Source organism: Leptodactylus fuscus, chromosome 4 (genome assembly GCF_031893055.1).
Source record: "Leptodactylus fuscus isolate aLepFus1 chromosome 4, aLepFus1.hap2, whole genome shotgun sequence".
Taxonomy (NCBI): Eukaryota; Metazoa; Chordata; class Amphibia; order Anura; family Leptodactylidae; genus Leptodactylus; species Leptodactylus fuscus.
Genome location: NC_134268.1, coordinates 203,063,003 through 203,088,001, shown reverse-complemented (window position 1 = coordinate 203,088,001; position 24,999 = coordinate 203,063,003). Strand labels below are relative to the sequence as shown.

The window sequence follows — 24,999 nt, the reverse complement described above, 5'->3', positions numbered from 1 at the left end:
CTCTGCATTTCCGCAACATGTGGCCTCAGCCTTAGTTTGAGGCCCCACATTGCGGAAACACAGCTTTTGCGGGGGGTTTTTGAGCCAAAGCCAAGCATGGCTACCAATGGAATGAGAATTATACAGGAAGTCCTTATACTTCTCCGTTCTCCTCAATCCACTCCTGGCTTTGGCTGACAAAAAGGCAACAAAATCTGCAACAAAAAATGACAAATTTCCACCACGTGGAGCCTCAGCCTAAAAGAGTTGTTTTTTTTAATGTTTCAGCATATTCTAGGAACCATAACTTTTTTATTGTTCCAATGATGGAGCCAAATGAGGGCAAGAAGGGTTCATTGGTACTTTGTTGGAGTACACATTACTAGAGATGAGCGAACACTAAAATGTTCGAGGTTCGAAATTCGAATCGAACAGCCGCTCACTGTTCGTGTGTTCGAACGGGTTTCGAACCCCATTATAGTCTATGGGGAACAGATACTCGTTAAGGGGGAAACCCAAATCCATGTCTGGAGGGTCACCAAGTCCACTATGACACCACAGGAAATGATGCCAACACCTCTGGAATGACACTGGGAAAGCAGGGGAAGCATGTCTGGGGGCATCTAACACACCAAAGACCCTCTATTACCCCAACATCACAGCCTAACAACTACACACTTTACACACTCAATACCACCTCTCTGACAGTAGGAAAACACCTTGAAACATGTGTATTTGGCACTTGCAGTGAGGAGAGCTTGTCACCAGCAGTGAATTTGGCCCTTGTAGTAAGTTGAGGTTGGCACCAACATTTGTTTTGAAAATCAGGGTGGATTGAGCCTCTAACCAGCAGAGTTTGGGCAAATTCATGGTGGAGGGAGCCTCTAAAAACCCCAGTTTGGACCAATTCATGCTGGAGGGAGCCTCTAAAAACCCCAGTTTGGACCAATTCATGGTGGAGGGAGCCTCTAAAAACCCCAGTTTGGACCAATTCATGGTGGAGGGAGCCTCTAAAAACCCCAGTTTGGACCAATTCATGGTGAAGGGAGCCTCTAAACAGCCCAGTTTGGACCAATTCATGGTGGAGGGAGCCTCTAAAAACCCCAGTTTGGACCAATTCATGGTGGAGGGAGCCTCTAAACAGCCCAGTTTGGACCAATTCATGGTGGAGGGAGCCTCTAAAAACCCCAGTTTGGACCAATTCATGGTGGAGGGAGCCTCTAAAAACCCCAGTTTGGACCAATTCATGATGGAGGGAGCCTCTAAACAGCCCAGTTTGGGCAAATTCATGGTGGAGGGAGCCTCTAAAAACCCCCAGTTTGGACCAATTCATGGTGGAGGGAGCCTCTAAAAACCCCAGTTTGGACCAATTCATGGTGGAGGGAGCCTCTAAACAGCTCAGTTTGGGCAAATTCATGGTGGAGGGAGCCTCTAAAAACCCCAGTTTGGACCAATTCATGGTGGAGGGAGCCTCTAAAAACCCCAGTTTGGACCAATTCATGGTGGAGGGAGCCTCTAAAAACCCCAGTTTGGACCAATTCATGATGGAGGGAGCCTCTAAACAGCCCAGTTTGGGCAAATTCATGGTGGAGGGAGCCTCTAAACAGCCCAGTTTGGACCAATTCATGGTGGAGGGAGCCTCTAAAAACCCCAGTTTGGACCAATTCATGGTGGAGGGAGCCTCTAAAAACCCCAGTTTGGACCAATTCATGGTGGAGGGAGCCTCTAAACAGCCCAGTTTGGACCAATTCATGGTGGAGGGAGCCTCTAAAAACCCCAGTTTGGACCAATTCATGGTGGAGGGAGCCTCTAAAAACCCCAGTTTGGACCAATTCATGGTGGAGGGAGCCTCTAAAAACCCCAGTTTGGACCAATTCATGATGGAGGGAGCCTCTAAACAGCCCAGTTTGGACCAATTCATGGTGGAGAGAGCCTCTAAAAACCCCAGTTTGGACCAATTCATGGTGGAGGGAGCCTCTAAACAGGCCAGTTTGGGCAAATTCATGGTGGAGGGAGCCTCTAAACAGCCCAGTTTGGGCAAATTCATGGTGGAGGGAGCCTCTAACCAGCCCAGTTTGGACCAATTCATGGTGGAGGGAGCCTCTAAAAACCCCAGTTTGGACCAATTCATGGTGGAGGGAGCCTCTAAACAGCCCAGTTTGGACCAATTCATGGTGGAGGGAGCCTCTAAAAACCCCAGTTTGGACCAATTCATGGTGGAGGGAGCCGCTAAACAGCCCAGTTTGGACCAATTCATGGTGGAGGGAGCCTCTAACCAGCAGAGTTGGTGGAAATCAGGGTGGAGGGAGCCTCTAACCAGCAGAGTTGTGGGAAAGCAGGGTGGAGGGAGCCTCTAACCAGCAGAGTTGGTGGAAATCAGGGTGGAGGGAGCCTCTAACCAGCAGAGTTGTGGGAAAGCAGGGTGGAGGGAGCCTCTAACCAGCAGAGTTGTGGGAAAGCAGGGTGGAGGGAGCCTCTAACCAGCAGAGTTGTGGGAAAGCAGGGTGGAGGGAGCCTCTAACCAGCAGAGTTGTGGGAAAGCAGGGTGGAGGGAGCCTCTAACCAGCAGAGTTGGTGGAAATCAGGGTGGAGGGAGCCTCTAACCAGCAGAGTTGGGGAAATCAGGGTGGAGGGAGCCTAGTATTAGCAGAATTGTGCAACGCTTATGGTGGATGAGTATGAGGATGTGGAGGAATTGGAGAGGTTGAGTACAGACATGGAGTTTCATGTTGGGGTGCTTTACACAGGTGGGCCCAAAAATGAAGGCTCTATCCAGTGGTGGTTCATTTTTATCAAAGTGAGCCGGTCGGCACTCTCAGCTGACAGACGGGTGCGCTTGTCAGTGATGATGCCACCGGCTGCACTGAACACCCTCTCAGATAGGACGCTGGCGGCAGGACAGGACAGCACCTCCAAGGCATATAGGGCAAGTTCAAGCCACAGGTCCAACTTCGACACCCAATACGTGTAGGGCGCAGAGGGGTCGGAGAGGACAGGGCTGTGGTCGGAAAGGTATTCCCGCAACATGCGCCTATACTTCTCACGCCTGGTGACACTAGGACCCTCCGTGGCGGCACTTTGGCGAGGGGGTGCCATCAAGGTGTCCCAGACCTTAGACAGTGTGCCCCTCGTTTGTGTGGACCGGTGAGAACTTGGTTGCCTACTGGAGGAACTGCCCTCCCTGCCACCAACGTCACATGCTGGAAACATCTCCATCATATTCTGCACCAATTGCCTGTGGCAAGCATTGATGCGATTGGCCCTCCCCTCTACCGGAATAAAAGACGAGATGTTGTTTTTATACCAGGGGTCAAGGATAGCAAAGATCCAGTACTGGTTGTCCTCCATGATTTTGACAATACGCTTGTCGGTTGTAAAGCACCCCAACATGAACTCAGCCATGTCTGCCACAGTGTTAGTTGGCATGACTCCTCTGGCCCCACCGGAAAGTTCAATCTCCATTTCCTCCTCATCCTCCATGTCTACCCATCCGCGCTGCAACAATGGGACGATTCGAAGTTGCCCGGAAGCCTCCTGTATCACCATCACATCATCGGACAACTCTTCTTCCTCCTCCTCCTCCTCCTCCTCCTCCATTAAACGCAGTGAAGCGGACAGATGTGTGGACCTACTCTCCAGCTGTGACGGATCGGATGCTATCCCTAACTCCTCTGTGTGATCTGAGTTATCCCTGATGTCAATCAGGGATTCTCTCAGAACACACAAGAGCGGGATTGTAAGGCTCACCATCGCATCCTCAGAGCTCACCCTCCTTGTGGACTCCTCAAAGACCCGTAGGATGTCACAAAGGTCTCTCATCCATGGCCACTCATGGATGTGAAACTGAGGCAGCTGACTTTGTGGCACCCTAGGGTTTTGTAGCTGGTATTCCATCAAAGGTCTCTGCTGCTCAACCACTCTATTCAACATCTGAAACGTTGAGTTCCAGCGTGTGGGGACGTCGCACAAAAGCCGGTGTTGTGGCACATGCAGGCGTTGCTGGAGAGATTTTAAGCTAGCAGCGGCTACTGTCGACTTGCGAAAGTGGGCGCACATGCGCCGCACTTTCACCAGTAGCTCTGGAACATTGGGGTAGCTCTTTAGGAAACGTTGCACCACTAGGTTGAAGACGTGGGCCAGGCATGGAACATGTTGGAGTCCGGCAAGCTCCAGAGCTGCTACCAGGTTCCGGCCGTTATCACAAACGACCATGCCTGGGCCCAGGTGCAGCGGCTCAAACCATATTGCCGTCTCATCGAGGAGGGCATCCCTCACCTCGGAGGCAGTGTGCTGTCTGTCCCCCAAGCTGATCAGCTTCAGCACAGCCTGCTGACGTCTACCAACGCCAGTGCTGCAACGTTTCCAACTCGTAGCTGGGGTCAATCTAACAGCGGAGGAGGAGGCGGTGGCGGAGGAGGAGGCGGTGGCGGAGGAGGAGGCGGTAGAGGAGGAGGAGGAGGGGGGTGTTCTTCTCGTGTCCCTGCCAGGAATGTTAGGCGGGGAGACGAGGTACACCGGGCCAGTTTGGGAAGCAGTCCCAGCCTCAACTACATTCACCCAGTGTGCCATCAGTGAAATGTAGCGTCCCTGTCCGCATGCACTTGTCCACGCGTCGGTGGTCAAGTGGACCTTTGTGCAAAGCGCGGAACTAAGGGCCCGCCTGATGTTGAGTGACACGTGCTGGTGCAAGGCGGGGACGGCACACCGGGAGAAGTAGTGACGGCTAGGGACGGCATAGCGAGGTGCCGCAGTTGCCATCAGGTCCAGGAAGGCGGGAGTTTCAACAAGCCGGAACGCCAACATCTCCTGGGCCAGCAGTTTAGCGATGTTGGCGTTCAAGGCTTGCGCGTGTGGGTGGTTAGCAGTGTATTTCTGCCGCCGCTCCAATGTCTGAGAGATGGTGGGTTGTTGTAAAGAAACGCCTGATGGTGCCTTTGATGGTGCAGGAGAAGGAGATAAGACAGGACCAGGGGAGGATGAGGTAGAAGTCAACAAAGTGGCGGAGGCAGATGAAGTGGTGTCCTGGCTCGTCCTCTGGAGTGCATCGCCAGCACAGTCAGCAGTGGCAGTGGCAGAGGCAGAGGCAGTGGCAGAGGCAGTGGCAGTGGCGTGAACGGCAGGCGGCCTTTGTCCTGCCGTTGCTGCCTGCCACTGATTCCAGTGCTTGGATTCCAAATGACGGCGCATTGAAGTGGTGGACAGGTTGCTCTTCTCAGAGCCCCTAATCAATTTCGAGAGGCAAATTGTGCAGACAACACTATATCTGTCCTCGGCGCATTCCTTGAAAAAACTCCACACCTTCGAGAAACGTGCCCTCGAGGTGGGAGTTTTTCGGGGCTGGGTACGAACTGGAACATCTTGGGAGATTCCGGGTGTGGCCTGGCTTCGCCTAAGCTGCTGACCTCTGCCTCTGCCTCTAGCTACCCTTTTTGGTGCTGCACCTGCCTCAACATCCACACTACTTTCCCCGCTTGACATCCCCCCTGTCCAGGTCGGGTCAGTGTCCTCATCATCCACCACTTCCTCTTCCAACTCCTGTCTCATCTCCTCCTCCCGCACAATGCGCCGGTCAACTGGATGCCCTGACGGCAACTGCGTCACATCATCGTCGATGAGGGTGGGTTGCTGGTCATCCACCACCAAATCGAACGGAGATGGAGGAGACTCTAGTGTTTGAGCATCTGGACACAGATGCTCCTCTGTTAGGTTCGTGGAATCGTGACGTGGAGAGGCAGGTTGAGGGACAATGAAAGGAGCGGAGAACAGCTCTGGGGAGCAGGGACAGTTTGGGTTATTGTTCTGTAAAGCTTCGGAATTTTGGGAGGAAGGAAGACAAGACTGTTGGGTAATAGGAGGAGAGGAGGCAGAGTCTGACTGGCTGCTGGACAATGTGCTGTAAGCGTTCTCTGACAGCCATTGCAAGACCTGTTCCTGGTTCTCGGGCCTACTAAGGTTTGTACCCTGCAGTTTAGTTAATGTGGCAAGCAACCCTGGCACTGTGGAGTGGCGCAATGCTTGCTGCCCCACAGGAGTAGGCACGGGACGCCCTGTGGCTTCACTGCTACCTTGCTCCCCAGAACCATTCCCCCGACCTCGCCCACGGCCTCGTCCACGTCCCTTTCCGGGAGCCTTGCGCATTTTGAATTCCTAGTTAGAAATTGGCACTGTATACCAGTAGTAAAAATTGTGGGTGCACGTAACCCCAATATATTCTTTGAATTACCAGTCAGAAACTGGCACTATATGGCAGTAGCAAGAAATGAGGGTATTTGTATTCCCAATATATTCTTTGAATTCCCAGTCAGACAATGGCACTGTATACCAGTAGTAAAAATTGTGGGTGCACGTAACCCCAATATATTCTTTGAATTCCCAGTCAGACACTGGCACTATATGGCAGTAGCAAGAAATGAGGGTATTTGTATTCCCAATATATTCTTTGAATTCCCAGTCAGACAATGGCACTGTATACCAGTAGTAAAAATTGTGGGTGCACGTAACCCCAATATATTCTTTGAATTCCCAGTCAGACAATGGCACTATAAACCAGTAGCAAGAAATGAGGGTATTTGTATTCCCAATATATTCTTTGAATTCCCAGTCAGACAATGGCACTGTATACCAGTAGTAAAAATTGTGGGTGCACGTAACCACAATATATTCTTTGAATTACCAGTCAGAAACTGGCACTATATGGCAGTAGCAAGAAATGAGGGTATTTGTATTCCCAATATATTCTTTGAATTCCCAGTCAGACAATGGCACTGTATACCAGTAGTAAAAATTGTGGGTGCACGTAACCCCAATATATTCTTTGAATTACCAGTCAGAAACTGGCACTATATGGCAGTAGCAAGAAATGAGGGTATTTATAACCCCAATATATTCTTTGAATTCCCAGTCAGACAATGGCACTGTATACCAGTAGTAAAAATTGTGGGTGCACGTAACCCCAATATATTCTTTGAATTCCCAGTCAGACACTGGCACTATATGGCAGTAGCAAGAAATGAGGGTATTTGTATTCCCAATATATTCTTTGAATTCCCAGTCAGACAATGGCACTGTATACCAGTAGTAAAAATTGTGGGTGCACGTAACCACAATATATTCTTTGAATTACCAGTCAGACACTGGCACTATATGGCAGTAGCAAGAAATGAGGGTATTTGTATTCCCAATATATTCTTTGAATTCCCAGTCAGACAATGGCACTGTATACCAGTAGTAAAAATTGTGGGTGTACGTAACCACAATATATTCTTTGAATTACCAGTCAGAAACTGGCACTATATGGCAGTAGCAAGAAATGAGGGTATTTATAACCCCAATATATTCTTTGAATTCCCAGTCAGACAATGGCACTGTATACCAGTAGTAAAAATTGTGGGTGCACGTAACCCCAATATATTCTTTGAATTCCCAGTCAGACAATGGCACTATATACCAGTAGCAAGAAATGAGGGTATTTGTATTCCCAATATATTCTTTGAATTCCCAGTCAGACAATGGCACTGTATACCAGTAGTAAAAATTGTGGGTGCACGTAACCCCAATATATTCTTTGAATTCCCAGTCAGACACTGGCACTATATGGCAGTAGCAAGAAATGAGGGTATTTGTATTCCCAATATATTCTTTGAATTCCCAGTCAGACAATGGCACTGTATACCAGTAGTAAAAATTGTGGGTGCACGTAACCCCAATATATTCTTTGAATTACCAGTCAGACAATGGCACTATATACCAGTAGCAAGAAATGAGGGTATTTGTATTCCCAATATATTCTTTGAATTCCCAGTCAGACAATGGCACTGTATACCAGTAGTAAAAATTGTGGGTGCACGTAACCACAATATATTCTTTGAATTACCAGTCAGAAACTGGCACTATATGGCAGTAGCAAGAAATGAGGGTATTTATAACCCCAATATATTCTTTGAATTCCCAGTCAGACAATGGCACTGTATACCAGTAGTAAAAATTGTGGGTGCACGTAACCCCAATATATTCTTTGAATTCCCAGTCAGACACTGGCACTATATGGCAGTAGCAAGAAATGAGGGTATTTGTATTCCCAATATATTCTTTGAATTCCCAGTCAGACAATGGCACTGTATACCAGTAGTAAAAATTGTGGGTGCACGTAACCCCAATATATTCTTTGAATTACCAGTCAGAAACTGGCACTATATGGCAGTAGCAAGAAATGAGGGTATTTGTATTCCCAATATATTCTTTGAATTCCCAGTCAAACAATGGCACTGTATACCAGTAGTAAAAATTGTGGGTGCACGTAACCACAATATATTCTTTGAATTCCCAGTCAGACACTGGCACTATATGGCAGTAGCAAGAAATGAGGGTATTTGTATTCCCAATATATTCTTTGAATTCCCAGTCAGACAATGGCACTGTATACCAGTAGTAAAAATTGTGGGTGTACGTAACCACAATATATTCTTTGAATTACCAGTCAGAAACTGGCACTATATGGCAGTAGCAAGAAATGAGGGTATTTATAACCCCAATATATTCTTTGAATTCCCAGTCAGACAATGGCACTGTATACCAGTAGTAAAAATTGTGGGTGCACGTAACCCCAATATATTCTTTGAATTCCCAGTCAGACAATGGCACTATATACCAGTAGCAAGAAATGAGGGTATTTGTATTCCCAATATATTCTTTGAATTCCCAGTCAGACAATGGCACTGTATACCAGTAGTAAAAATTGTGGGTGCACGTAACCACAATATATTCTTTGAATTACCAGTCAGAAACTGGCACTATATGGCAGTAGCAAGAAATGAGGGTATTTATAACCCCAATATATTCTTTGAATTCCCAGTCAGACAATGGCACTGTATACCAGTAGTAAAAATTGTGGGTGCACGTAACCACAATATATTCTTTGAATTACCAGTCAGAAACTGGCACTATATGGCAGTAGCAAGAAATGAGGGTATTTGTATTCCCAATATATTCTTTGAATTCCCAGTCAGACAATGGCACTGTATACCAGTAGTAAAAATTGTGGGTGCACGTAACCCCAATATATTCTTTGAATTACCAGTCAGAAACTGGCACTATATGGCAGTAGCAAGAAATGAGGGTATTTATAACCCCAATATATTCTTTGAATTCCCAGTCAGACAATGGCACTGTATACCAGTAGTAAAAATTGTGGGTGCACGTAACCCCAATATATTCTTTGAATTCCCAGTCAGACACTGGCACTATATGGCAGTAGCAAGAAATGAGGGTATTTGTATTCCCAATATATTCTTTGAATTCCCAGTCAGACAATGGCACTGTATACCAGTAGTAAAAATTGTGGGTGCACGTAACCACAATATATTCTTTGAATTACCAGTCAGAAACTGGCACTATATGGCAGTAGCAAGAAATGAGGGTATTTATAACCCCAATATATTCTTTGAATTCCCAGTCAGACAATGGCACTGTATACCAGTAGTAAAAATTGTGGGTGCACGTAACCCCAATATATTCTTTGAATTCCCAGTCAGACACTGGCACTATATGGCAGTAGCAAGAAATGAGGGTATTTGTATTCCCAATATATTCTTTGAATTCCCAGTCAGACAATGGCACTGTATACCAGTAGTAGAAATTGTGGGTGCACGTAACCACAATATATTCTTTGAATTACCAGTCAGAAACTGGCACTATATGGCAGTATCAAGAAATGAGGGTATTTGTATTCCCAATATATTCTTTGAATTCCCAGTCAGACAATGGCACTGTATACCAGTAGTAAAAATTGTGGGTGTACGTAACCACAATATATTCTTTGAATTACCAGTCAGAAACTGGCACTATATAGCAGTAGCAAGAAATGAGGGTATTTATAACCCCAATATATTCTTTGAATTCCCAGTCAGACAATGGCACTGTATACCAGTAGTAAAAATTGTGGGTGCACGTAACCCCAATATATTCTTTGAATTCCCAGTCAGACAATGGCACTATATACCAGTAGCAAGAAATGAGGGTATTTGTATTCCCAATATATTCTTTGAATTCCCAGTCAGACAATGGCACTGTATACCAGTAGTAAAAATTGTGGGTGCACGTAACCCCAATATATTCTTTGAATTACCAGTCAGACAATGGCACTATATACCAGTAGCAAGAAATGAGGGTATTTGTATTCCCAATATATTCTTTGAATTCCCAGTCAGACAATGGCACTGTATACCAGTAGTAAAAATTGTGGGTGCACGTAACCACAATATATTCTTTGAATTACCAGTCAGAAACTGGCACTATATGGCAGTAGCAAGAAATGAGGGTATTTATAACCCCAATATATTCTTTGAATTCCCAGTCAGACAATGGCACTGTATACCAGTAGTAAAAATTGTGGGTGCACGTAACCCCAATATATTCTTTGAATTCCCAGTCAGACACTGGCACTATATGGCAGTAGCAAGAAATGAGGGTATTTGTATTCCCAATATATTCTTTGAATTCCCAGTCAGACAATGGCACTGTATACCAGTAGTAAAAATTGTGGGTGCACGTAACCCCAATATATTCTTTGAATTACCAGTCAGAAACTGGCACTATATGGCAGTAGCAAGAAATGAGGGTATTTGTATTCCCAATATATTCTTTGAATTCCCAGTCAGACAATGGCACTGTATACCAGTAGTAAAAATTGTGGGTGCACGTAACCCCAATATATTCTTTGAATTCCCAGTCAGACAATGGCACTATATACCAGTAGCAAGAAATGAGGGTATTTGTATTCCCAATATATTCTTTGAATTCCCAGTCAGACAATGGCACTGTATACCAGTAGTAAAAATTGTGGGTGCACGTAACCACAATATATTCTTTGAATTACCAGTCAGAAACTGGCACTATATGGCAGTAGCAAGAAATGAGGGTATTTATAACCCCAATATATTCTTTGAATTCCCAGTCAGACAATGGCACTGTATACCAGTAGTAAAAATTGTGGGTGCACGTAACCACAATATATTCTTTGAATTACCAGTCAGAAACTGGCACTATATGGCAGTAGCAAGAAATGAGGGTATTTATAACCCCAATATATTCTTTGAATTCCCAGTCAGACAATGGCACTGTATACCAGTAGTAAAAATTGTGGGTGCACGTAACCACAATATATTCTTTGAATTACCAGTCAGAAACTGGCACTATATGGCAGTAGCAAGAAATGAGGGTATTTGTATTCCCAATATATTCTTTGAATTCCCAGTCAGACAATGGCACTGTATACCAGTAGTAAAAATTGTGGGTGCACGTAACCCCAATATATTCTTTGAATTCCCAGTCAGACAATGGCACTGTATACCAGTAGTAAAAATTGTGGGTGCACGTAACCACAATATATTCTTTGAATTACCAGTCAGAAACTGGCACTATATGGCAGTAGCAAAAATAGTGGGTGTATATAGCCCCAATTCTATTGCTAGGGGACTTGCAGGGTATTTCTGGGGTGAAGGTGGGGGGCACACCGTTGGAACGGGTATTGGGGGTATATATCGGGTATACGGGAATACACTGACAGTGTATTCCATTCAGGATCCTGGGAAAGCTGGGTTGCGGCGATTGAGCCCGTCAGTGCCACGTTACACTGACAAGCTTCTCCCTGGAATTTAGCTCTTATAAGAGCTGTTGGTTGTCTTCTCCTTCCTATCCTAGCCTGTCCCTGCCTACCCAGAATCTAAGCCCTAGCTAGCTGGACGGAAACCTCCGTCCTCGGTGAATTGCAAGCTCAGAATGACGCGAAGCTGGGCGGCGCTGTTCTTTTAAATTAGAGGTCACATGTTTTCGGCAGCCAATGGGTTTTGCCTACTTTTCTCAACGTCACCGGTGTCGTAGTTCCTGTCCCACCTACCCTGCGCTGTTATTGGAGCAAAAAAGGCGCCAGGGAAGGTGGGAGGGGAATCGAGTAATGGCGCACTTTACCACGCGGTGTTCGATTCGATTCGAACATGCCGAACAGCCTAATATCCGATCGAACATGAGTTCGATAGAACACTGTTCGCTCATCTCTACACATTACCTTTCGATCACTTTTTACTTAATTTTTTGAAAATTAAACAAAAACTAGTGAGGGCGGGTTCACATCTGCACCCCGGACTTCAATTTGTAGGTTTCCGTCTTCTGCCGACAGGAGACGGAAACCTGGCAGTCAGTGTCCGCCCGTGATCGCCCGTGAGTGTCTTCTCAACTCCGCGGCAAAACCATGTTTTTTTAACCAGACACAAAGTCCTGTATGTCTAACTTTGTGTCCAGTTAAAAAAAAACGCAAATGAATGGGTTTGAAAACTGACCGCCGATTTGCGTCTCCTGTCCAGTTTCTCGGGCAGAAGACAGAAACCTGAAAGCGGAGACCGGGCGCTGGTGTGAACCCACCCTGATCCTGGAATTTTTTATGCCAGTTTTTTTACATTACAGCATTCATCTTGCAGTATAAATAATAGATTCAACACGGGATGAATTTTTTTCAATAGTTTTTAATAGTTTTATTACTTAACCAGCATCTGCCCGCGACTTCGTCTGCGGGTTGGTGTTGGCGCTGAGCCACTTATATTCAGCCAGTTGCTGTTGTGGATGATCCGCCTGCTCCCGCATCTCGGCTCTGCTACGTCGCAGCATATGCGCAGCCTACTCAGTTGTATGTACATCTCTGCATATGGAGAGCGTACTCAGCTGTGCTACAGCGCCTCTTAAGCTCTGCTACATCTGGCCATTTGGATTCTAGGGGTGTTCTTATGTCAGTGTGTGAGCAGCTTCTGTGTTACAAAGGGCTGAATGGATGTTGCTGAAATGTGCCAAAGTTCGATCAGCCTGCTCCCGCTCCTCGGCTCTGCTACATCGCTGCATATGCGTAGGATACCCAGCTTTATGTACATCTTTGCATATGGAGAGCCTACAGAGGTGTGTTACAGCGCTGCGTAAGCTCTGCTACATCGGGCAATTGTGATTACAGGGGTTTTGTTATGTGACTGTCTGAGCAGCTTCTGTGTTAGAAAGGGCTGAACGGATGTTGCTGAAATGTTCCAAAGTTGCCCCTCCTCCCCCATCAGAGGCAAAACAACACATTCCCCGTCATACTCACTGAAACTCTACACCTGATATACTCCTCTTGCCCACACACAGACTGCATGTTCTGCAGTCTCCTGATCTTCCATGAGACTCCATTTTCTTTCAGCTTTCACACTGTCCAGCTTCATCCTATATAGCTCCACCCAAAAAATAGTGATGTAGCTCCGCCCACTGCCTAGCATGATCCTATCCTAGAATGGTTGAAGGACCTGTGATGATGTCATGACAGGTCCTTTAGTGTTGTGTGAACCTAAATTCCCTCACTGTGGTCATGTAGTGACGTGATTTACCGGGATAAAAAGTAGCCTATGTTTTAATAGGGGGTTCCTATCTATGTATGTGGCAAATTTCATGCAAATCCGTTCAGCCGTTTTTGCGTGATTGAGGAACAAACATCCAAATCCACAATTTATAATATTAGTAGGATAACACAGTTTGTGGGTTGAAAAGGAATGTGTTTGTTTTTCTTTTAATTTGTAACATTTTATAATAATTTTTTGACATTTCCATTTCTATAGTCTAGCGGGAGACTTAACCATGTGATCGTCCTTGATTGCTTCAATAAGAAGGAAATTTTTAATATCATTGAAATGTCAACGTAAAATATGGAAATAACAAATGACAATTACTCTACGAATTATGGTTTTGGCATTTTTATGAAACTTATGTGATTTTTATTAATAATTCATTTTGTTCCAATTTTTGCTTTTATTGTCGCCAACGCATTTCTTATATTTTGAATTCTGTTCCAATACTCAAGACGTTGTGGGATACGTTGGATTCATTCATTGTGAGGGTATTTGATGGAAGAAAGCTATTAAATGCTATAAATACACAGATTTGATCACAATTACCTTCTTTTCCAGAGTCACTTTTCAGTAAAGAAGGGAGCAGCAGCTTTGGGAATTGGCACGGACAGTGTGATCCTTATCAAGTGTGATGAAAGGTAGGCGAAGACCCACCAATGTAATCTAAAATGGGAGATTAGAACGTAAAAAAATTCACCGATTAAGGTCACCGAGATATAAGGCATCGAGAGAGGGAACAGACACTGAACGTATTTGCTTTATTGAAGTTTTCCACACACAAAAAAAATGGATGCACTCAATTCACCTTGAGTAGTGAAGTGTATGGGACTATGTAACCGAAAGGGAAATTCACTTACACAGCCAATCGGAGTTGAAAAACAGAAGTCCATTATTTCCAGTCCTTCAAAAATCCATTTTGTCCATGTGGAAGGAGTGAGATCATTTTCATTACTTACAAATCATTGAAAACAGGTCGTAGGAGGGCAGGTTAAAATACCATTTACCAGCAGGATACAGACAAGCCACAATGTTACTAGAGGAAGGTCACACAAGTAACAAAGTAGTGGGAACATACACTCGTGTATTGTAGCTATCACTCACTTACCAGGCCGTAGTCTGCTTAGTATTAGAATTAGCACAGAGATAATAAATCTGTACAACTATAAATTCCCTGGGTACAAATAGTACACCTTGTAGATAATAACCACTCTCAGGTACAAGTGCTACACCATGGCGTCTACAGATACAAATACAGTACATTATTCTAGTTAGTAACCAGTCTTATGTATAAGTAGCACACCATATTGGCTGGTAAATAGTCTTACATACAAGTAGTAAACCATGTTGTCTACTAATCAGCATTACTTAAAAGTAGTACATCATGATGGCTAGTAACTAGTCTTTGGTACAAGCAATACACCATGTTGGCTAGTAACCAGTCTTGGATACAAATAGTGTACCATGTTGACTAGTAACCAGTTTCAAATACAAGTAGTACACCATGTTGTCTAGTAAGCAGTCTTCGATATAATTAGTACATGATGATGACTAGTAAATAGTCTTGGATATAAATTGTACACTATGTTGGCTAGTAACCAGTCTTGGACACAAATAGTACACCATGTTGGCTAGTAACCAGTCTTGGATACAAGTAGTACACCATCTTGGCTAGTAAGTAGTCTTGGATATAAGTGGTACACCATGTTGGCTAGTAACTAGTCTTGGACACAAGTAGTACACCATGTTGGCTAATAACCAGTCTTGGACACAAGTAGTACACCATGTTGGCTAATAACCAGTCTTGGACACAAGTAGTACACCATGTTGGCTAGTAACCAGTCTTGGATACAAGTAGTACACCATGTTGGCTAGTAACTAGTCTTGTATATAAGTAGTACACCATGTTGGCTAGTAACCAGTCTTGGACACAAGTAGTACACCATGTTGGCTAGTAACTAGTCTTGTATATAAGTAGTACACTATGTTGGGTAGTAACCAGTCTTGGATACAAGTAGTACACCATCTTGGCTAGTAACCAGTCTTAGGTAATCATATCCCTGAAAAAAGCTACAGCTATCTGATATCAGATGACACAATGATGTGTGCAGGATACAGGCAGGTCCATGCAGTATATGGTGAAGACAGTACAGGAGCAGGATACCGGTAATGTGACCACTTACTCACCTACAATCCAATGGGGGGGGGGGGGTGATAGCTACCAGTTATATGGTAATGTGAACAGCCGGCTATCAAACTATTAATAACGCCCATATTGTTACACGAGTACCTGCAATAAAGGTCAATAACCAGGAGCTATTAGTTACTATTTAGCCAATATCGAAAACCACTGTCAGGTCCCCCACGTCTTGTGAACCCCAATTCTAAAAACAAAACATTTCACTCCATAATGAGATGAATAAATATCATATCACCGAAGAAAGGGCACATTGCCTGGTGGTGGAAGAAGCCGTCGTTCTGTGCAGTCAGGGATTGGTGTCGATTTCAAGCGTAACTCACGAGGGTCCAACATGATCATCCTTGTCATCTAATAACCTTACACACTCACCCAATGGCTAGGTAGATGGCTACTGGTCAAATAGGCACTTAGCCCACAGCTATCTTATCTGTATGGCCAACGGGGAAAGCAAGAAATTGCAAAAGGTCCATAGAACCCCTCCATCTGTATAAGTCATTATATATGTCAGCATTCCTCGAAGCCACGGTTGGTTGTCCTGGATTTGGGTGGGGGATGTGTAAACTTTCCAACTCCCTCAAATAAAAAACTGCTTTGCCTATGGAAACAAATAATAATTGTAGACTTAATACACATTATGAAGCCCGGCATCTGTTCTGCCCTGCCCGGGCTCTCGGTATTATAATTAAACCATAATCTAGGTTTGCAATGCTTTGAAGTTGCACATGCACATCTGAATCAATGTGATAGAAATGATTCCAAGCTCTTATTACATTTTATTATGATTTGGCTCCGGCCGGTATCTGAAGCGTTTTATGCTTTTAATTACAGGGGGAAAATGATCCCATCAGATCTTGAAAGGAGAATCATTGAAGCCAAGCAGAAAGTATGCACCATCCAATGTATTCCAAGTGCACGTTCTATGGCAGCGATCAGTATACGGAGTTGTGGGGGTGGCTGCTATTAGGGGTGCTGGATGTTTGGTTTTGATTTTTATAGATAATGCATGGTAGTGTTCCAAATTTTAAGGCGAAAGTAAGAATGCTTTCAGAAATAGAAGTGTTAATAGTTCGGTTTTATCAATTACCTAAATGAAGAGAAATGTAAATCCCATCAATATTCGGTGTGACCTTTGCCCTTTGCCTTCCATCAGTTCTTCTCGGTACCTGCAGACAGTTTTTGGCAGAACTCGGCAGGGAGGTTGTTCCCGCCATCTTGGAGAAGGAAGCCCAGATCTTCTGTGGATGTTGCTTGCTCCAATCAGTCTGTCTCTTCAGGTCATCCCAGACAGACTGGATGATGACGATGAAATCAGGGCTCTATCTGTGGGGGCCATATCATCACTTTCAGGACGACTCCTCCAAAGGGCAAAGGTCACACCAAATAAAGATGGGACTGTAAATGTTAAATGATATTATTAAACCATTATATCGATCAATGATGAAGTAGACTCTAGAATCTAGACCTTGAAGTTTATACATTGCATGTTACAGATACCTCTAGCTATGTTGGTTCCTTATTGTGTAGTGACCCCTAGCCATCCATCTCTTGACATAAAGCCACAAGTGTAACTATGGATGCCTACGTACAGGGTTGGACTGACACACCAGAGTACAAGAGAAACCTCCGATGGATCAGTGTTCTAAAATTGACCCCAAAATCCAAATGACCCTTTTTAGATTTACTTTTGGAGCCAGTATTTGCCATTGGGGTCTACTTTTTATGGGTTGGTTAAAAATACCCTATGGATATGTTGTGTACCATGAAAAGGACATGATGTGAGCTATAGATGATGAGTGAGACCCAGTCGGACATTGCCTTGTAACCTCTAGAGATGGCCAAACCTCACAAGATTTGTTTCATGAATAGGACAATTTGGTTTGGTCCGAACTAGATGTGCTATTATTATACAGAAGACGATGAGCCAAGGCCATCAGAAGCCACCAGGGAACCCAGAATAAGACCCCAGACTGGAATAAGGATTTGCAGGTGGAAAGTCCCAAAAATCTATGCTTTGGCCAAATTCGAGATACTTTTTGACAATTTGCAATGAACCCAACTTGTTACAAACCGGATCAGTCAGTGATACGAACTACATCGGCTAGTAGTCTGTAGTCAGTAGTCTGTAGTGTCTATGGTAGTGATCTCAATCTTTGGGTCTGTTACAGAACTAAAACTTCCATCATGCCATGACAGCCAGGTGCTAGAAAGCCAAAAGTTCAGACCACAGATCCCTAATATGGTCCTCTATGTACTATATGTATCTTGATGATTTTTTCTCTTTTCCAGGGATATGTGCCATTTTTTGTTAGTGCCACAGCAGGGACTACTGTCTATGGTGCGTTCGACCCTCTTGTTGCTATATCGGATGTCTGCAGGAAATATAAAGTCTGGATGCATGTCGATGTAAGTATTTTATCTTGTCATAGGACTTTATAGCTCTAGTAACATGTCTGTTAATAGTAAATTATTGTGTTTCCAATGAAATAGCAGTTTTGGAGCATTTTTTCTTTGAACTTTATTATTCTTCCTTGTTATGGACTACTTATGGACCAGTTATGGATCTGTTATGGATTGGTCATGGACTGGTTATGTACCTGTTATGGACCTGTTATGGACCGGTTATGGACCGGTTATGGACTGGTTATGGACTGCTTATGGACTGGTTATGGACTAGTTATGGATTGCTTATGGACTGGGTATGGACCGGTTATGGACTGCTTATGGATTGCTTATGGACTGGTTATGGACTGCTTATGGACTGGTTATGGACTGGTTATGGTCCAGTTATGGACCTGTTATGGACTGGTTATGGACTTGTTATGGACTGGTTATGGACCTGTTATGGACCTGTTATGGACCGGTTATGGACCGGTTATGGACTGGTTATGGACTGCTTATGGACTGGTTATGGACTAGTTATGGATTGCTTATGGACTGGGTATGGACCGGTTATGGACTGCTTATGTATTGCTTATGGACTGGTTATGGACTGGTTATGGACTGGTTATGGTCCAGTTATGGACCTGTTATGGACTGGTTATGGACTTGTTATGGACTGGTTATGGACCTGTTATGGACCTGTTATGGAATGGTTATGGATTAGTTATGGACTGGTTATGGTCCGCTTATGGTCCGGTTATGGACCGTTATGGACCAGTTATGGACCAGTTATGGACCGGGTGTTACCTGCTGGGGTTATCCCTACATACTGTGACACTCTCCAGTCACTGCTAGCATTCCCAGACTGTGGTGGGCAGGCAGTCTCATGCCCTTCTGACAAAGGAAATGGCAACACCAGGTGCCAATGTATCCTTATATTTAGATGGAATAACAAAGAACTGGCACAAAACATCATTCTAAGGCCCGATTCACATCTGCATTTGGGTTTCCATTCGGGAAGTCTGCTTTGGGCCCCACCAAAGCGATGTGAATAAGATGCTTCAGAATTGTAGTCACTGGTCAGTCCACACGTACTGTACACAAGAACCGGAGCGGGCACAGAGGAGGGCGACCAAGGTCATTTCGAGGATGGATGGATTAAAGGGCAACTAGGGGTTGTTCAGTTTGGAAAAAAAGATGGCGTTGGGCTAACCTAATGTACAAATATATGAATGGACAAGTCCAGAGATGATCCCTTTAACCGAGGCTTGTACTGTGACCAGGGGGTATCCTCTACATCTAGAGAAAAGCAGGTTTTACTATAGCCATAGGGAGGGATTCTTTACAGTAAGAGCGGAGAGACTATAGAAATCACTACCACATGATTCTATGATGTCCGATTACTTATACAAGTTCAAGAGGAGCCTGGTTGATTTTCTGCATGATAATACGATAGGTTATAGGAGCTAGAATTTTTTGTATAGGATGTTGTTCCAAGGACTTAAGTCCAATTGATATATTTGGAGTTGGATTTTTGGTGTATTTGACATCCGCCTTGTGGAGGGTTTGTCCTCCTCTGGATCATCTTGGTAGGTTTATAGGTTAGACTTGATAAACTTGTGTCTTGTACCCAACCTTATCTATTATGTTACTATGTCATTTCATGGGGAATGCATGAAAATTATATTAATTAATTATATGCAAACAATGGAGCCAGATGAACGTATGTCACTAATTAACACCTTCTACTATATTTGTTTGCATTGCTTACAAAAATGAATATTTTTGCTTTCTGTTCTCGCAGGCAGCATGGGGTGGAGGACTGCTGATGTCGAGAAAACACAGATGGAAGTTAAATGGTGCTGACAGGTATGAACCATTTGTTTGTCCATGTCAGGCACATTTTCATACATTAGCTGACGGCAGCAACAAAAGTGCAGTATGATCCATTTACTCACATACCGCAAGGACGCTCTGATCTCCTTTGGCAACTTCCAACTCATTTATGTCACTGGGCTTCTGGAAAGGCTGCATGGTGACATTTCCTCTAGCCATCCCGGCTCTGACTTCATCGATTCGCTCTCTACTACCTAGCAAGGATTTGGGAAGAAAGAATAATTCACTGGAATGTCAAAGAGAAGCGAAAAAAGAAACAATAAAATATGAAAATTGTATAAATGAGAGAAAATAGGAAGTTATCATTTTAAAAGAGTTAAGAAAGGCCAAAAAGGGGATTCTTACTAATATATATAATATATTATATATATTATATCTATCTATCTCTGTATTTATTGTATCTATCTATTAGATAGATAGATAGATAGATAGATAGATAGATAGATGATAGATAGATAGATAGATAGATAGATAGATAGATAGATAGGAGATAGATAGATAGATAGATAGATAGGAGATAGATAGATAGATAGATAGATAGATAGATAGATAGATAGGAGATAGATAGATAGATAGATAGATAGATAGATAGAATAAATAGAGAGATAGATAGAATAGATAGATAAATGGTCTATCTATCTATCTATCTATCTATTGTATCTATCTATCTGTTCGATCTATATATCCATTTAGATAGATAGATAGATAGATAGATAGATAGATAGGAGATAGATAGATTGATTGATTGAATAAATAGAGAGAGAGATAGAATAGATAGATAAATAAATAGATACACTAATAGATAGATAAATGGTATCTATCTATCTATCTATCTATCTACAATATCTATCTCCTATCTATCTATCTATCTATCTCCTATCTATCTATCTATCTATCTATCTATCTATCTATCATCTCCTATCTATCGATCTATCTATCTATCTATCTATCTATCTATCTATCTATCATCTATCTATCCCACATATGTCTATCTCCTATCTATCTATCTATCTATCTATCTATCTATCTATCTATCTATCTATCTATCTATCTATCATCTCCTATCTATCTATCTATCTATCTATCATCTCCTATCTATCTATCTATCTATCTATCTATCTATCTATCTATCTATCTATCTATCTATCTATCTATCATCTATCTATCCCACATATATCTATCTCCTATCTATCTATCTAAATGTTCTGAGTTTTTGCCACATCATCAATCTGCACTAACCATCCAGGCCTGACTTCATTTGACAGTGAATGTGTCCTTTTTTTTACTACTAGTCCTTTTTAGTACATTGTTCCTGCACAGTTCACCTGCTAACAACCATAGTCCTGTGATTACAGCAGCCTCAGCAGTGATTCATAGAAACATAAATACATATATATATACATATTCACACTATAATTGACTGAAGATTGACCAAGAAAGCTGATTTTATTCCGCATTATTAATCTGCATTAGCCTTGATAGTACAATGAATATTATATAATAGTTGACATATTATTTCCAGCTAATAGTTGAAAAACTGAGACTAATTTTTAACTTCAAAATTAACATACAAAAAAAAAGAATAACCGAATTGAAGCAGAAATCTTTATGAGGATTTAATCCACATTGACGACACAAATTATACATCATTATTGTTAATATGACCCAGTTGCGAATGATAATTGCTCTGCCACCCAGGGATTAAATCTTCAGAAGTGCGGCAGTCGCAGGCTCTGATCTCTGACACACATCAAAGCAGTGAAAGGAGCTTTAGTCGACTTCCAAGCATGGCAAATTGGGGTGACAGTTCTTTTCTTATGGTGGAGAAGCTGCGCTGTGATGTTACGTTGCGACTATCACATATGGTAAAGCTTGGCTGGTATATTTGTATTGAAAATGAATATAATTTCAGGGTATTATTCACCGTAATTACAGCAATTTCACAGAGAATACAGATCTTTTTGGCTGGGTGTTGGCTTCCTAGAAAAGTGCGCTGCCTAATAATTGGACCATTACAGCCTAAATGGAGCGTGGTTAAGAAAAGACAAAATACTGGACCTGTTTCTACAGATGGTGCTGGAAATTACAGACAATGTGATGTCCGGGTGCATTGCACAATATAGAACATGGTCTGATGAGATCACAAATACTGCAAGACAGCCTTGTACCTGTCCATATAGAGTCCAGTCCGTGGAAAACGGTCCAAGTGTGGGGCGCAGTACTCCGTTTCAACTTGGCCATGTGCATAGGAGTCAGTGCACATAGTCAATATCATGTCCTGATCGTAACAGGAATGAATTGGCATAAAGCTATCAGCTGAAGTGATCGGGACACTCAGGAGCTCACGGCATGATATTGACTATGATAAAGTGACTCCTGTGCATGGGCCATGTTCAGTCTGGGTACCATGGTTTGCACATGGACCTTTTTCCATGGACGGGATTCTGAAGATTCTCAGTGGTTTATGCCTAGCCTTAGGCTCCTTGCAGACGACTGTGGTCAGTGTATTTCACGGATCACACACTGACCAATTCATTTCAATGGGCCTGTACACACAATCGTGAATTTGACAGTCCCGTATGCGGGCCGACAGTCCTGGCTGCAAAATATAAAACATGTCCGATTTCTGTCCTATTTTGCGGCCCTTGCTTCCATGGCTCCTATTCATTTAATGAAAAGGTGGCACACAAGGGACATCCCCGTATCCCCGATGTGTCACCCAAGCTTTTAATCCAGAGACAGCAAACAGCCTTATCCTCACTACACCATGTAAACCTGTAGCCAGAGGAGGGGGATGCAGCTGCAGTTTTCAATATGGGAGATGGAAGAATAGAGGGAGACATCTGTCAGATCCTGATGTGGTGCACAGCACATCATAAGGACACCGTCCAATCTGCATAAATGGATCAATATCCACATTTTCCTAATATATTTTCATGTTTTTATTTTTGTAGAGCCAATTCTGTAACATGGAACCCGCACAAAATGATGGGAGTTCCGCTCCAATGCTCAGCACTATTGGTTAGAGAAGAGGTAAGACTTCATTTCTTCTGTGATATATCAAAGATCTTTGTCATGGGATCACAGATTTTTTTTTCTTTTTTTTAGTTAAATCACTTATTTTGTTTCATGAATATAATAAAGATTTACCGGGATGGTGGGCATCTTATGCGGGGAGTCTGTCCCCCCAAACGGACTACCGAACGCATTGTCAAGCGGTGTACAGTGAAAGCACATGGACCCCATATAATGGGATCCATGTGTTTTCCACACGGTGTCCGCATGGAACATGCCAAGAGAAAAGTACTTCACAATCTACTTTCCTGTCTGCATGACTCGTGCAGAGACCGTGTGTAAAGCAAATGGACCCCATTATAGTCTATGGGGGTCCATGTGCTTTCACTGCACAACGCTTGCCAGTGCGTTCGGTAGTCCATTTGCGGGGGTCCCCATGTGGACTCCCCGAACGGATTACCGACGCAGATGTGAACCAGGACTTAGTTCACAGAGGTTTCCTCTACTTCAATTATACCTACAGTATAGGGAGACTGCCTATGTTTTCATAGGTATAGTTGACATGCTGCAATTTCCAAAAAATGCAACGGTTTTGGAAATTGCAGAGTTTCCACTGCGAGTATTTTTCTGGAATCTGTGCATGGGATTCACTAGATTGTAAAACGCCGCATGGAGTAGGAAATGTGTTTGCAACAGCAAAATCTGCCGTGTGAGTTTATCAGAGGAGAATCGGATCCACTTGATATCGGAGATGCATCCAACATAGCCGTCGTGGCTCTGCTATAGATAAAAGCACTGGGGTGAACAGATGTTACTGGAATGTTCATTCTTTAGCACAGAGATGTTATTTTCTTTGTGTCTATAGAAAAGGTGAAGAGAAATAAGTCTATACCAAACTATAATTTAGCCAAATGGACTGTCCACAATGGCGGCCATTATATAAGCCCCGGGTGAAATGACTTGAAGGCTCGGAGGACAATGTTATTAGCACTAATGTAAAAGCCGGCTCCGTCTTCAGGAATTCTGTCATTTAAGTAGTTACCGTCTATTCCAAGAATTTCTACCGCATTAATCATCTGCCGTATGATAAAAGCCTCCTACGCCGGCTCTTATATTATCATACATACGGTAGGGTGCATTTACTACACAGATTTTAGAATTGATATAATAGGGGACAAAGTGCAGAGAAGAAAACTCTGCGGACTTCCTGTGAATAGCGTTCAGGAAAAACTACAATACGTTTTTGTTTTTCGTGTCCCCAAGCGTAGACCTGAAGAAAGCGTAGAAAAAATATTATACATGAATTGCAATTCTAAAAAGAAAAGATGTGACATTGTTGCATAGATTACTTCATACAGTTGTATATCCAGTGGCGTAACTACCGCAGAGGCAGCTGCCACAGGGCCCGGGCCAATAGGGGGCCTGGTGACAGCCGCTACTGCTGCGTTTTTTGTTGTTTTTTTTAATAGGCCGTTACGGGCCTTATTTACTTGCCGATCCTGGCTGGGCCGGGATCGGTAAGTGACACCGCAGGCCCTACAAATACTATCATTATAATCGGGGGTCTTTGCAGACCCCCGAGTATAATGATTGGCGGACCGGGAGAGGTAAAAAACATAAAAAACACTGTTACTTACCTTTCCACGATCCTGCCAGGCCTCCTTCCTTGTTGTCTGACGTCTCTGACGTCACATGAACCCGGCCTGCTTCCCGGGTCATGTGACGTCCGACGTCATAGAAGAAGGACGGCAGCGGAGAAGACAGCGTAGGAGTCGGGGTACAGGTAAGAAACAGTAATTTTTATGTTTTTATTCCCCCGGGTCTCCGATTATACTCTGGGGTCTGAAAAGTGTGAAAAACTGTGTACAGGGGCCACTAAGGGACATAATACTGTGTGCAAGGGCCACTATGGGGCATAATAGTGTGTGCAGGGGCCACTGTGAGACATAATACTGTGTGCAGGGAACACTGTGAGACATAATACTGTGTGCAGGGGCCACTATGGGACATAATACTGTGTGCAGGGGCCACTATGGGGGATAATACTGTGTGCAGGGGCCACTGTGAGACATAATACTGTGTGCAGGGGCCACTGTGAGACATAATACTGTGTGCAGG

General features: G+C 43.6%; 1 protein-coding gene across 1 annotated transcript in view; it reads left to right on the top strand.

The window, feature by feature from the left end:
* GAD2 (glutamate decarboxylase 2) overlaps positions 1-24,999 on the top strand; it is an 82,519-nt gene that overhangs the window by 46,734 nt on the left and 10,786 nt on the right. Inside the window, exons 8-12 of the mRNA XM_075271727.1 lie at positions 13,953-14,032; positions 16,420-16,474; positions 17,878-17,994; positions 19,775-19,839; positions 22,821-22,899. Of these exons, the coding sequence (XP_075127828.1) occupies positions 13,953-14,032; positions 16,420-16,474; positions 17,878-17,994; positions 19,775-19,839; positions 22,821-22,899 (396 nt within the window). The remainder of the gene's footprint in view (positions 1-13,952; positions 14,033-16,419; positions 16,475-17,877; positions 17,995-19,774; positions 19,840-22,820; positions 22,900-24,999) is intronic.